General features: G+C 59.7%; 1 protein-coding gene across 1 annotated transcript; it reads right to left on the minus strand.

Moving 5' to 3' along the window:
• Positions 1-5,244: 5,244 nt before the first annotated feature.
• On the minus strand, positions 5,245-6,114 carry LOC129335356 (uncharacterized). The gene has a single exon (XM_054987792.1). It carries the CDS (start codon positions 6,112-6,114, stop codon positions 5,245-5,247), a length of 870 nt encoding a protein of 289 aa, XP_054843767.1.
• Between the last annotated feature and the right edge of the window lie 6,065 nt (positions 6,115-12,179).

The raw sequence follows: 12,179 nt of genomic DNA on the forward strand, positions 1-12,179 counted from the left end.
TGGATTTGGGCGGGGGGGGGAAGGAACACAGATCTGGCAGGGCTGCTCCTTTCTCCGCCGGGCCATGGCTGGGAAGAGCCATGCACGGCCCTGCCGTGTCTCCACAGGCAGGGGAGGCCTGGAGCAAACCCTTTTCTGGCTCAATATTGGCACAAGAGGGGGGGCAGGGGGGTTTGGGGACTCCTTAGCCAAGTCTCCCCGAAGTGGCCTGTGTCCTCCATGTTGTGATCGGGGGGGGGGGGGCAGGGAGGGAGAAGCAGCACAGGACACAAGGAAGATTTGGAGAGCAGAGGCCGCGGCTGGCCAGTCGTTCAAATTCAATGAGAGGCTAGTGTTTTCTCGCAGGAGTGATCTGAAGGACAAAAGAGAGGTCCCCGGGGCGCGGCCAGGGCATGCCTGTCGTGGAAACATGTGCAAATCTGGCCAAAGGGCCTGGAACCGGCACCCTGGATTTGGGCGGGGGGTGGGAAGGAACACAGATCTGGCAGGGTTGCTCCTTTCTCCTCCGGCCCATGGCTGGGAAGAGCCATGCAAGGCCCTGCCCTGTCTCCCCAGGCATGGGAAGGCCTGGAGCAAACCCTTTTCTGGCTCAATATTGGCACATGAGGTCCAGGGCACACCTGGGGGGTGATCTGGCCCAAGGGCCTGGAACCGGCACCCTGGATTTGGGCGGGGGGGGGGGAGGAACACAGATCTGGCAGGGCTGCTCCTTTCTCCGCCGGGCCATGGCTGGGAAGAGCCATGCACGGCCCTGCCGTGTCTCCACAGGCAGGGGAGGCCTGGAGCAAACCCTTTTCTGGCTCAATATTGGCACAAGAGGGGGGGCAGGGGGGTTTGGGGACTCCTTAGCCAAGTCTCCCCGAAGTGGACTGTGTCCTCCATGTTGAGATTGGGGGGGGCAGGGAGGGAGAAGCAGGACAGGACACAAGGAAGATTTGGAGAGCAGAGGCCGCGGCTGGCCAGTCGTTCAAATTCAATGAGAGGCTAGTGTTTTCTCGCAGGAGTGATCTGAAGGACAAAAGAGAGGTCCCCGGGGCGCGGCCAGGGCATGCCTGTCGTGGAAACATGTGCAAATCTGGCCAAAGGGCCTGGAACCGGCACCCTGGATTTGGGCGGGGGGTGGGAAGGAACACAGATCTGGCAGGGTTGCTCCTTTCTCCTCCGGCCCATGGCTGGGAAGAGCCATGCAAGGCCCTGCCCTGTCTCCCCAGGCATGGGAAGGCCTGGAGCAAACCCTTTTCTGGCTCAATATTGGCACATGAGGTCCAGGGCACACCTGGGGGGTGATCTGGCCCAAGGGCCTGGAACCGGCACCCTGGATTTGGGCGGGGGGGGAAGGAACACAGATCTGGCAGGGCTGCTCCTTTCTCCGCCGGGCCATGGCTGGGAAGAGCCATGCACGGCCCTGCCGTGTCTCCACAGGCAGGGGAGGCCTGGAGCAAACCCTTTTCTGGCTCAATATTGGCACAAGAGGGGGGGCAGGGGGGTTTGGGGACTCCTTAGCCAAGTCTCCCCGAAGTGGCCTGTGTCCTCCATGTTGAGATCGGGGGGGGGGCAGGGAGGGAGAAGCAGGACAGGACACAAGGAAGATTTGGAGAGCAGAGGCCGCGGCTGGCCAGTCGTTCAAATTCAATGAGAGGCTAGTGTTTTCTCGCAGGAGTGATCTGAAGGACAAAAGAGAGGTCCCCGGGGCGCGGCCAGGGCATGCCTGTCGTGGAAACATGTGCAAATCTGGCCTGGACACAATGAAGATTTGGAGAATCGCGCCCCCCCCCCTGGTCGGTGAAAAATTCATGGGGACACCGGCGGCCGCCAGCGCGGTTCCCACCCGTCTGTCTCAGCAGATGCGAAAAAGGGAGGCGGGCCGGGCGGGCGGCGATGCGGGGCTCGAACAAGGAGTCCCAGGGCACTAAGCAGGCCTTCCTGCTTGTTGCTCTACGGGACTCCTGTGCGGCAGCCCCTTCTGATAGCATGCAGATTTCGGCTGCGACCGTCGGGGAGGGAATTCAGGGGGGGAGAGGCAGAGCGCATGTTAACATCGGATGACTTCAGCCTTGCATCGCACAAAAGGGAAATATGAAGGACAAAGGAGTGGCGCTTGGGGCGCGTCGAATACATGCCTGTCGCGCAAACATGTGCAAATGAAACGGCCCGCAAACCAACTTGCGGCCCTGAGAGGAGAACATGCAAAACCTGCCCCCCAAAACCTGTTCCTGCTCTGTTGGAACCAGGTGCCAGGTCGCTTATTCAGGGTGGAGCCCCGCGGCAGGCCTCACCGGAAACCCTCCGCCACTCTTGGCACAAGGCAAATCTCTCCTACAAGTCCTATAATTGTGCCTCAAACACAAAGTCAGGAGAAAAGAAACGGCAGGGGGGTTTGGGGAGTCCTTCGCCAAGTCTCCCCGAAGTGGCCTGTGTCCTCCATGTTGTGATCGGGGGGGGCAGGGAGGGAGAAGCAGCACAGGACACAAGGAAGATTTGGAGAGCAGAGGCCGCGGCTGGCCAGTCGTTCAAATTCAATGAGAGGCTAGTGTTTTCTCGCAGGAGTGATCTGAAGGACAAAAGAGAGGTCCCCGGGGCGCGGCCAGGGCATGCCTGTCGTGGAAACATGTGCAAATCACACTGCCTGCACAGCAACTTGGGCCCCAGAAAAAAAGAAGTAGGCAACGCGGGCCAGGCAAGAATCGAACGGGGATCACAATGGACTCAAAGCCATCCCTCTTGCCACGCGCCCATCTGATCCCCCGAACGAAACCTGCTCCGTTGGAACAGTGGTGGGGAGAGTCCTCCCCCTCCCCCGAGAAACGGCAGGCTGGGAAGGAATATGCAGATTTTTCCTATAGCGCACGCCTATCCGCCCGGTACTGCCGGTATTTAACCGGTGTGCGCCCCGAAAAGTAAGGCTTTTCAGCCCATAACCGACCAAGCACCATCCCCTCGTCTTCGCCCGATGCTGAAACTTGGCATCCGCCACGCAGCCTCGAGCACCCGTGACCTGACCGCAAGAGGGCTGGGATGGAGCCTGTGGGCGTTAAAACAGGGAATATGAGGGCGACTTCTTTATTCAGAGCCAAATTCGACCGCCGCGCAATGTGGCGGTTTGGTGAGAGCCCCGTTTCCACGTGGAGCAGGCTTTCTCGCGAGCTCGAAAAATGCTTGCGGTCATATGCCCACCCATGAACTCAGCTTCTGCTGAGACGAAACAACGCTTAGGGCCCCCGCGGGGGCCCGACAAAACAGTCACAAAAGGAAGGGCACAGACAATGGGCAAGCCATCACCATGAGTAGGCCTGGGTGGGGAAGTCCTGTGGGTGGAGCGGAGCCTGGATGACTGGCTGGCCAACCCGCTTATTCGTATGTAAATTGAGAGCAGAGAACATGGGAGCAGAGTAGCTGCAATGGTTGGGCGGGCGCCGGGCAGGAGCAGGCACAGTCAGCACATTCTTTCCCCGCTGCAAGCACACCTGGGCTTTCACAAGGCTGCGGAGAGGCTGGATTGCGGTTTGCCTTGGCGCTCACCATGACTGAAACGTCACGATCGCTGCGTGGTGTGCGGGCGGCGTAGTCGCCACATCTCCATGGGCGCCGCCGAAATCCCACATGGCCCTGCTGCTGCACTGTGGCCGGCAGGGTGGTGGAGGGCCCCGATTCCACGTGGAACCGGGACTCTCACCATTGCACTCCTTTGTGGGTAAATTTCGTGCAGCAATGCCCGGACCAGGCCGGATTAGACTAAAGATCCAACAGCCTGGCCTTCGAATTTGGCTCTGAATAAGGGAGGGCCCTCACGCAACCCTCCCGATCTCTTGGTAAAGGACATTAGCAGAGCACCAGGCATCCTGAAAGGCGCACACAAAGCGAAGCCCAGTAGGCTGTATGTGCCACCCCCAGTAATCCCAGCTCTGTGTCCCTGCTCCCAGGCCTGCCAACCAGGCTCCCCTCTGTATTATTTCCCGGAAAATATCCCAGGCGTGTGCTCCCGCTCCTGGCCCAGAGCACAGTCAAGGCTCCCCCCGGGCCCTTCCTGTGAAAACTCTCCCTGAAAGCAGCTTCCAGCAGCCTCACTAAAGATTTGCCTTTAGCGAGGAGTCTGCTGGTTTTCCATGTCACCAAATGTGGGAGATTCTGCCCAAAGAAAATATGATTTCCTCATGCAGTTGAGCCAATTCTTTATAGTTGTTTTATTCAACCAAAATGTCACATGCAAGCGCGCACACACACACACACACACATACACACACACAACAGTTTGCCGCAACCCTATGAGGGGGTCATGTTTAATTCAGGTGACCAAACAGCGCAATGAACTCATTAGGTGTTATAAAGAGTGACTGCTAGATATTTATCAATGGTATATAAAGTTTCAGGAAATTGTTGGAATCTAGTGAAAGCCAGACTAGAAGCAATTTTGGGGTGGGGTTATTTTAAGAACGGCTACCCGGGAGCTGGACTTTGCTTAGCAAGAGACGATTTTAAACATCATTATAGGTTGAGACACATTTTGGGGTGAAGTCTTCCATGATGGGTTTTTTTTTGTGTGTGTCTCTATCCATTTGTATGCTCCGGTCGGAATGGGACCTGGGGATAGGGAACACACAGCAAACCAACCCCGTGGTATGCCGTGTGAACCCCAACTCGAAGCGGTTCCCGCCCCCAGGCCAGAGCAACCGCCAGGCTGCAACAGCACGATCTCTTGAAAAATAAAAGTCAGAGCATGTAGAGGGTTGCCCTAACTCCGGTCAGGCGGGCGGTCCAAGCACCAGCCAAGCCTCTAGAGGCCTCTCCCCGGCAATAAACCAAAAAACCGCGACCGTGATGGGTCGCCCAGGATCGAGCGAGGATCCCCATGAGCACAAAACCGTCGTTCTATCCTCATGCCCATGGGGTCCTCTGCCTAAAACGGCACCGAACGGCACCAAAGAGCAGTCCTTCGACCCGGCCACCCTCCCCCGTGCTCGCCCAAACACACAGATGCTGTTCCTCCGCCCGCCCGCCCACCGCCCACCACCACCTTCGACGCGGCCCCCCTCCCCCGTGCTCGCCCAAACACACAGATGCTGTCCCTCCGCCCGCCTCACCACCATCCCACCCCCCGCCCCGGATAGAGACACACAGATTGAAACCGGCTGTACCGGTCACAGCTTTATTGAATTATCGGTATTGCTGGAAGTGCGCACTTATGGCGGCACGAATCGATACTGCCCGCGCAGTAAGAGCGGCCTCGGACCAGGGAATCTGCGGCCGCTAATCCCCGGGCTCCATCAGCGGCTCGCGCGGGAACGGCCCGTAAACGATGTCCCCGCGCGAGAGGCAAATGTTGTGAAGGATGCAGCAGGTGGTGATTACCGCGACCATGAGGCGCTCGCTGACAAGTAGGGGCCGCTGTAAATAAAGCCAGCGATTTTTCAGAATTCCGAACGAGCGTTCCACACTCATGCGCGCCCGGCTCAGTCTGTAGTTAAAGCGCTCCTGGGCGCGCGTTGATGGCGCCGGATAGGGCTTCATGAGCCAGGGCCGAAGAGGATAGGCGGGGTCCCCGATGATTACCGGGTCGAATGTGACCCCCTCCAGAGTGACCGGCCGCTTCGGGCGACGGGCACCATCCTCGAGTCTCTTGAACAGGGGCGAGTTACGGAGCACACGCGCGTCGTGCGCCCTTCCCGGGAAGCCCACAAAAATGTCCAGGAATCGTGCATCGCTGTCCACCACCGCCTGGAGAATCATGGAGCAGTATCCCTTGCGGTTGATGTACTTGTCCCCAGAGAAAGGCGGAGAACGGATCTCGATGTGTGTCCCGTCCACGGCGCCCCAGGCATTGGGGAATCCCCTCTCCTCGAACCCGGAGATAATGTCCTCGAGGTAATCGATGCAGATCCACTTCTCGGTCAGCTTTGCAGCGATGAGCTCGCAGACCTCGTCGAATATCCCGCAGACGGTAGAGACGCCACGGCCAAATGCGGGCAGTGTCGCGGAGTTTGTGGTTCCCGTGGCAAGCTTCCAGATGGTGATGGCGATCATCTCCTCGGGAGGGACTGGGTCGCGCATGTGGGTCGTCTCGCGGACGAGATCTTCGCGAAGCTCCCCAACAATGTACTCGAACGTGGCACGTCGCATTCTGAACTGCTGCAGCCACTGCCCGTCACTGAACTCGTAGCGCTCCCACCACGGCCACCAGTGAGGGCATGCCCGGGGAAGCACCCATGCCTTCCTCGGCGGGAAAGCAACAATGAAGCACTGCGCCATCTCCTCCACGGACGCCAGTGTTGCCACCAATTGCCGCAGTCTTCTTCTATGTCGCGCGCGGCGGCCGTTAACTTCCTCTCCCAGCTGCCTCCCGAGCAGGGCCACAGTGTCAGCTGTGGCAGCCGTAGAGCGGATGACCGTCCGCGCGAACAAGGAGAGCGCGACCGCAAAGGCACGGAGTGTTTCTCTCGGCGGCTGGCCCCTGCTGCTCCTCTTCCCGTGAGCGGGCGCCATGGCGTGACGGCGACCGCAACGGTTCCTGCCCCACAACGGCCCCTTCTCCTTAGACGTCCGCCCCCCCGCCCCCTCGTGACGTGGCCGACACTGTCCAATGCCGCGCGAGTGTGACGCCCAGACGCTCTCGAGCAGCCGTCTCTTGCAGCGAGTGGACAGGCGATTGGTCCCCTGCCGGCCACGTCAGCGTCGCGCCCCCCTCCAACTTACTGTAAAGGCAGCCCGAAACTGACCGCGAAGACCGCCGTTGACGATCGTTTGTTGCTCCCGAGCCCAGCAAAGGACACCCAGAACGGCCAACCGCAACATGGACTCCACCGCGCCTCCCGAACCCGCGAGCAGTCTGCCTCTCTTGATCACCCTCAGCACCAGCCCCACGTCCTGCACCGGTGCCGGACTCTCGGTGGTCCCGGCGGCCCGAGGCAAGAAGGCAAAGGCCGCCCCCTGGTCTGACGAGGAAACGAGAGCCCTCATCCAGATTTGGGGGGACGACGCTGTGCAGAGCAGGCTTTCCGCAAGCTACCGGAATGTGAGCCAGTTCCAGTGGATCGCGAACGAGATGGCGGCCAGGGGTTTCCCCAGGGACTGGGAGCAGTGTCGTGAGCGGGCGAAGACTCTGAGAAGGGGCTACAAGGAGTGTGTGGACGGGAACAGTCGTTCGGGACACGGGCGGAGGGTTTGGCCCTTCTTTGAGGAACTGAACCGGTTCCTGCGGCTGGAGCAGGATCTGGTGGTGCCACGGGTGATGGGCACTGGCGTCCCCCCAACCGTCGTTGACCGGCGTCGACGTTCGGCCAGAGCCACTGAGGGGGAACCGGAGGGGGGTACTGACAATGTGGCCGGCGTTGGAACGGAGGACACCGAGGACACCTTCGAGGAGCCCGCCGGCGATTGCCTCCCAGATCGATCTGTGGCAGCAGCGGCCGGCGACCACTCCGCGGCAGAGACCATCGGTGAGTAATGTCCCGTGGGCAGTTGTGCGGTCGGGAATGCGGGAGGGAGCGGGAGGGAGGCCCCCATCTAACACCGTCTCCCTCGTTCTTTACACGCTACCCAGCCGACACCACGGCCGCCGGGACACGCCGTCTGTCTCCGGCGGAGCGAATGTCGAACCTCCGACTTCGGCGCCGGGAGCGCCCGCGCAACGAGGCGATCGTGTGCATGGAGGCGACTCGGCGTGCGGTGGAGAAAATATCGTCGGAGCTGACCGACTCCTGCGCAATGGAGAAGGAGGCGCGGCAGAGTGAGGCTGCTGACCGAGGCGAGCAAAAAGAACTGTTTAGCCGGGCGGTCGAAGCGGCAGAGCGCCAAGCAGCCACGGCAGAAAGCTGCATGCGCGACATGGTGCGCCTCCTGGAGAGGATGGTCTCCGCGGTTGAGGCCCCCGCTGCCCCACCATCAAGCACTGCCGGCCCCAGGGACTCCGCAGACGGTGACGCCCCCACAGCCGACGCTCCCGACCACGCTCCCACGGCGGATCCCGCCGCAGATGAGAACCGGCCGCCGGAGCCGCCCGCTCCACGTGCAAAGAGGTTCCGTGTCCGGGCCGACCCCGAACCCCTTCCTAGGGGCTACCTGTTTGCAAAAAGGCAGCGCTGCCCACCACGACGCTACCGGCTGTAGGGTGTATGAGGCCCCTCTGCACCGGGGTCTAATCGTCTAATCGGGCATTCCTATTAATGTGTTTTCCCAATGTTGAGGGGGTTACTTTTTGTTTCTAACCGGTGGCGGCTGTGGGGCGGTTGCACCACCCTCGTTGACTTGTGCTCCAGCACTTCTAATGTTTGCTTGAATTGAGCGCACCATGTTTTTTTTCCTGAATAAAGAAACTTTCACGACCGCTTTGCTTGTCTTTCTAGCTGGGGATTGGTAAAGGGGAAAAAGTCTTTCCTCCCTTTTACATTCACTTCGCCCCACCCCAAACTACGCTGCCTCACCTCCTTCTGCAAGGAAGCGCGCCCTCCCCCCCCATTCCCTGCCCATTTTATCAGAGAACAATACATGTAAAGTTATGTTTCCTACTTCGCCGAGGGAACGCCCCCCTTCCCGGCCATGACATAAGCCCGAATAGACCCGTTGCCCTTGGCGGGGCACCGCGGCCAGTGAACAAGTAGCCCGCTCACTGTCATCGGTGCTCCGCGTTCGAATCCGCAGTGCACACACGTGGATGATCGCAACATTCAAGCAGTCATCCACGCGTGTGCACTTTTATCAGTCGCCACCCTGCACCGTGACGGCCCCCCCCCCGAGCCAGTGAGGGAACGCGGTTGGGAGAATAAAGAGCAAGCACACACACCGACCCCGCAAAGCCCCATCACGGGGTGATGTGATGGCTTCCCCGGGCTCATTGCCCATTGGCTCCTTTCCCGTTTAATTGCCCAATGGTTGCCACTTTTAAGCTGCAGGAAACATTTTTGGTTCACTTCATTCCCGCCCCCAAATTCCCGGCAATCCAAACAAATGATTTGCAGACCCTCCCCCCCCCCAAACCGATTGGACCTTTCCCCCCGAGGCCACGCCCCCCCATTCCCCGGGGTCTCTGTTGGCCGAGGCCGGCCCCCCCTTACAGGGCGAGAGATAAGCCCGAATAGCACCAGCTACCCTTAGCGGGGCCCCACGGGCAGTGCGCACGGCGCTCGCCCACTGCCTATGGCGCCCCGCGTTCGAACCCGGTGTGCGCATACGTGGGCGATTGGAGTACTGATCAACCGACCGCGCATGCGCATTTTGTCCTTTTCCGCACGATGCTCCCGCCCATGGCGACAGGCGTCCCACGAGCCCCCCCTTTCCTGACGGAGGTCCACCCAGGCCCCCCCCTGGTGCCCAGCTTGGCCCTAGGGGAGAAAAGAGCAAGCTTGCAAGCTATGTGTGCCCCCTCTGCCTGGCAAGAGCCAGTAGGCCTCAAAGGAGAAGTTTTGCAAGCCTGCATGCCAAAGATGGGTGCTATGTGTGCCCCCTCTGCCTTGCAAGAGCCAGTAGGCCTCAAAGGAGAAGTTTTGCAAGCCTGCATGCCAAAGATGGGTGCTATGTGTGCCCCCTCTGCCTGGCAAGAGCCAGTAGGCCTCAAAGGAGAAGTTTTGCAAGCCTGCATGCCAAAGATGGGTGCTATGTGTGCCCCCTCTGCCTGGCAAGAGCCAGTAGGCCTCAAAGGAGAAGTTTTGCAAGCCTGCATGCCAAAGATGGGTGCTATGTGTGCCCCCTCTGCCTGGCAAGAGCCAGTAGGCCTCAAAGGAGAAGTTTTGCAAGCCTGCATGCCAAAGATGGGTGCTATGTGTGCCCCCTCTGCCTGGCAAGAGCCAGTAGGCCTCAAAGGAGAAGTTTTGCAAGCCTGCATGCCAAAGATGGGTGCTATGTGTGCCCCCTCTGCCTGGCAAGAGCCACCTGAAGGCTTCCCCAGCCCCTTGTCCCTCTCAGCTTGGGACATGTCCAGGCACGCTTCTCGCCCGTCCTAGGCCAGGCACCCACCCCGTAGGCCTCAAAGGAGAAGTTTTGCAAGCCTGCATGCCAAAGATGGGTGCTATGTGTGCCCCCTCTGCCTGGCAAGAGCCAGTAGGCCTCAAAGGAGAAGTTTTGCAAGCCTGCATGCCAAAGATGGGTGCTATGTGTGCCCCCTCTGCCTGGCAAGAGCCACCTGAAGGCTTCCCCAGCCCCTTGTCCCTCTCAGCTTGGGACATGTCCAGGCACGCTTCTCGCCCGTCCTAGGCCAGGCACCCACCCCGTAGGCCTCAAAGGAGAAGTTTTGCAAGCCTGCATGCCAAAGATGGGTGCTATGTGTGCCCCCTCTGCCTGGCAAGAGCCAGTAGGCCTCAAAGGAGAAGTTTTGCAAGCCTGCATGCCAAAGATGGGTGCTATGTGTGCCCCCTCTGCCTGGCAAGAGGCAGTAGGCCTCAAAGGAGAAGTTTTGCAAGCCTGCATGCCAAAGATGGGTGCTATGTGTGCCCCCTCTGCCTGGCAAGAGCCAGTAGGCCTCAAAGGAGAAGTTTTGCAAGCCTGCATGCCAAAGATGGGTGCTATGTGTGCCCCCTCTGCCTGGCAAGAGCCACCTGAAGGCTTCCCCAGCCCCTTGTCCCTCTCAGCTTGGGACATGTCCAGGCACGCTTCTCGCCCGTCCTACGCCAGGCACCCACCCCGTAGGCCTCAAAGGAGAAGTTTTGCAAGCCTGCATGCCAAAGATGGGTGCTATGTGTGCCCCCTCTGCCTGGCAAGAGCCAGTAGGCCTCAAAGGAGAAGTTTTGCAAGCCTGCATGCCAAAGATGGGTGCTATGTGTGCCCCCTCTGCCTGGCAAGAGCCACCTGAAGGCTTCCCCAGCCCCTTGTCCCTCTCAGCTTGGGACATGTCCAGGCACGCTTCTCGCCCATCCTAGGCCAGGCACCCACCCCGTAGGCCTCAAAGGAGAAGTTTTGCAAGCCTGCATGCCAAAGATGGGTGCTATGTGTGCCCCCTCTGCCTTGCAAGAGCCAGTAAGCCTCAAAGGAGAAGTTTTGCAAGCCTGCATGCCAAAGATGGGTGCTATGTGTGCCCCCTCTGCCTGGCAAGAGCCACCTGAAGGCTTCCCCAGCCCCTTGTCCCTCTCAGCTTGGGACATGTCCAGGCACGCTTCTCGCCCGTCCTAGGCCAGGCACCCACCCCGTAGGCCTCAAAGGAGAAGTTTTGCAAGCCTGCATGCCAAAGATGGGTGCTATGTGTGCCCCCTCTGCCTTGCAAGAGGCAGTAGGCCTCAAAGGAGAAGTTTTGCAAGCCTGCATGCCAAAGATGGGTGCTATGTGTGCCCCCTCTGCCTTGCAAGAGCCAGTAGGCCTCAAAGGAGAAGTTTTGCAAGCCTGCATGCCAAAGATGGGTGCTATGTGTGCCCCCTCTGCCTGGCAAGAGCCAGTAGGCCTCAAAGGAGAAGTTTTGCAAGCCTGCATGCCAAAGATGGGTGCTATGTGTGCCCCCTCTGCCTGGCAAGAGCCACCTGAAGGCTTCCCCAGCCCCTTGTCCCTCTCAGCTTGGGACATGTCCAGGCATGCGCAGGGTAGTGTGGCCCCTGGAGGTGGGGGGTGGGGGGTGTCTCCTCACGAAACGACTGTAAACAGGGATACAAGAAACATTTATTTACAAAACAACCTTGAACAAACCCCAATCACAGCAGGCTCTCTTTATGAGTGTGCACCGTCACCCGCCCCCCCCCCCTCCCCAGCAGTGTGGCCATGTCCCGGCGCATGTCCTGGACCGCTTGACCAATAGCCTTGATCTCCTCCGCCATCCTGGTCACCGCCGCCTCGGTTCGGTTCACTGCAGGAGAGAGCACAATGAGAGCCACGCACCCGCCATCTCACCCCATCTCCAGTAATGGGTTCCCTTCCCCCCCCACCTGTCTCCATTGGGGAAACATAGGACAATGGATCTTGCCGGCACGGCGATCAATACCGCGGCCACCACATAGCCACAGATCTTCGCCGTCGCCAGTGGCTCAAAACCCTGATGGCCCACCCGCCTCTCGAAGCAGAAATGGCACCCCACTTACACACTCTGAGGCAGGCCTCCACCGCGACCTGCCCACGCACTGTTATGGGCACAGCCTCCCGCTCCAGCTCTGCCCTGCGCCACTCATCCCGCAAAGTCCCCGCGCTGGAACCGGATGAGTCTGTGCCGGTACAAAACGTTATGTGTTCAGGGATTTCAAGGGCGGGCAAAAAATTCACTTCTGCCAACGCCAGGC

The sequence above is a fragment of the Eublepharis macularius genome, chromosome 9, assembly GCF_028583425.1.
Source record: "Eublepharis macularius isolate TG4126 chromosome 9, MPM_Emac_v1.0, whole genome shotgun sequence".
In the NCBI taxonomy this organism is placed as follows: domain Eukaryota; kingdom Metazoa; phylum Chordata; class Lepidosauria; order Squamata; family Eublepharidae; genus Eublepharis; species Eublepharis macularius.

Coding starts and splice junctions, on each gene's coding strand:
- LOC129335356 (XM_054987792.1), bottom strand. CDS start 6,114: ATGCGACGTGCCACGTTCGAGTACATTGTTGGGGAGCTTCGCGAAGAT.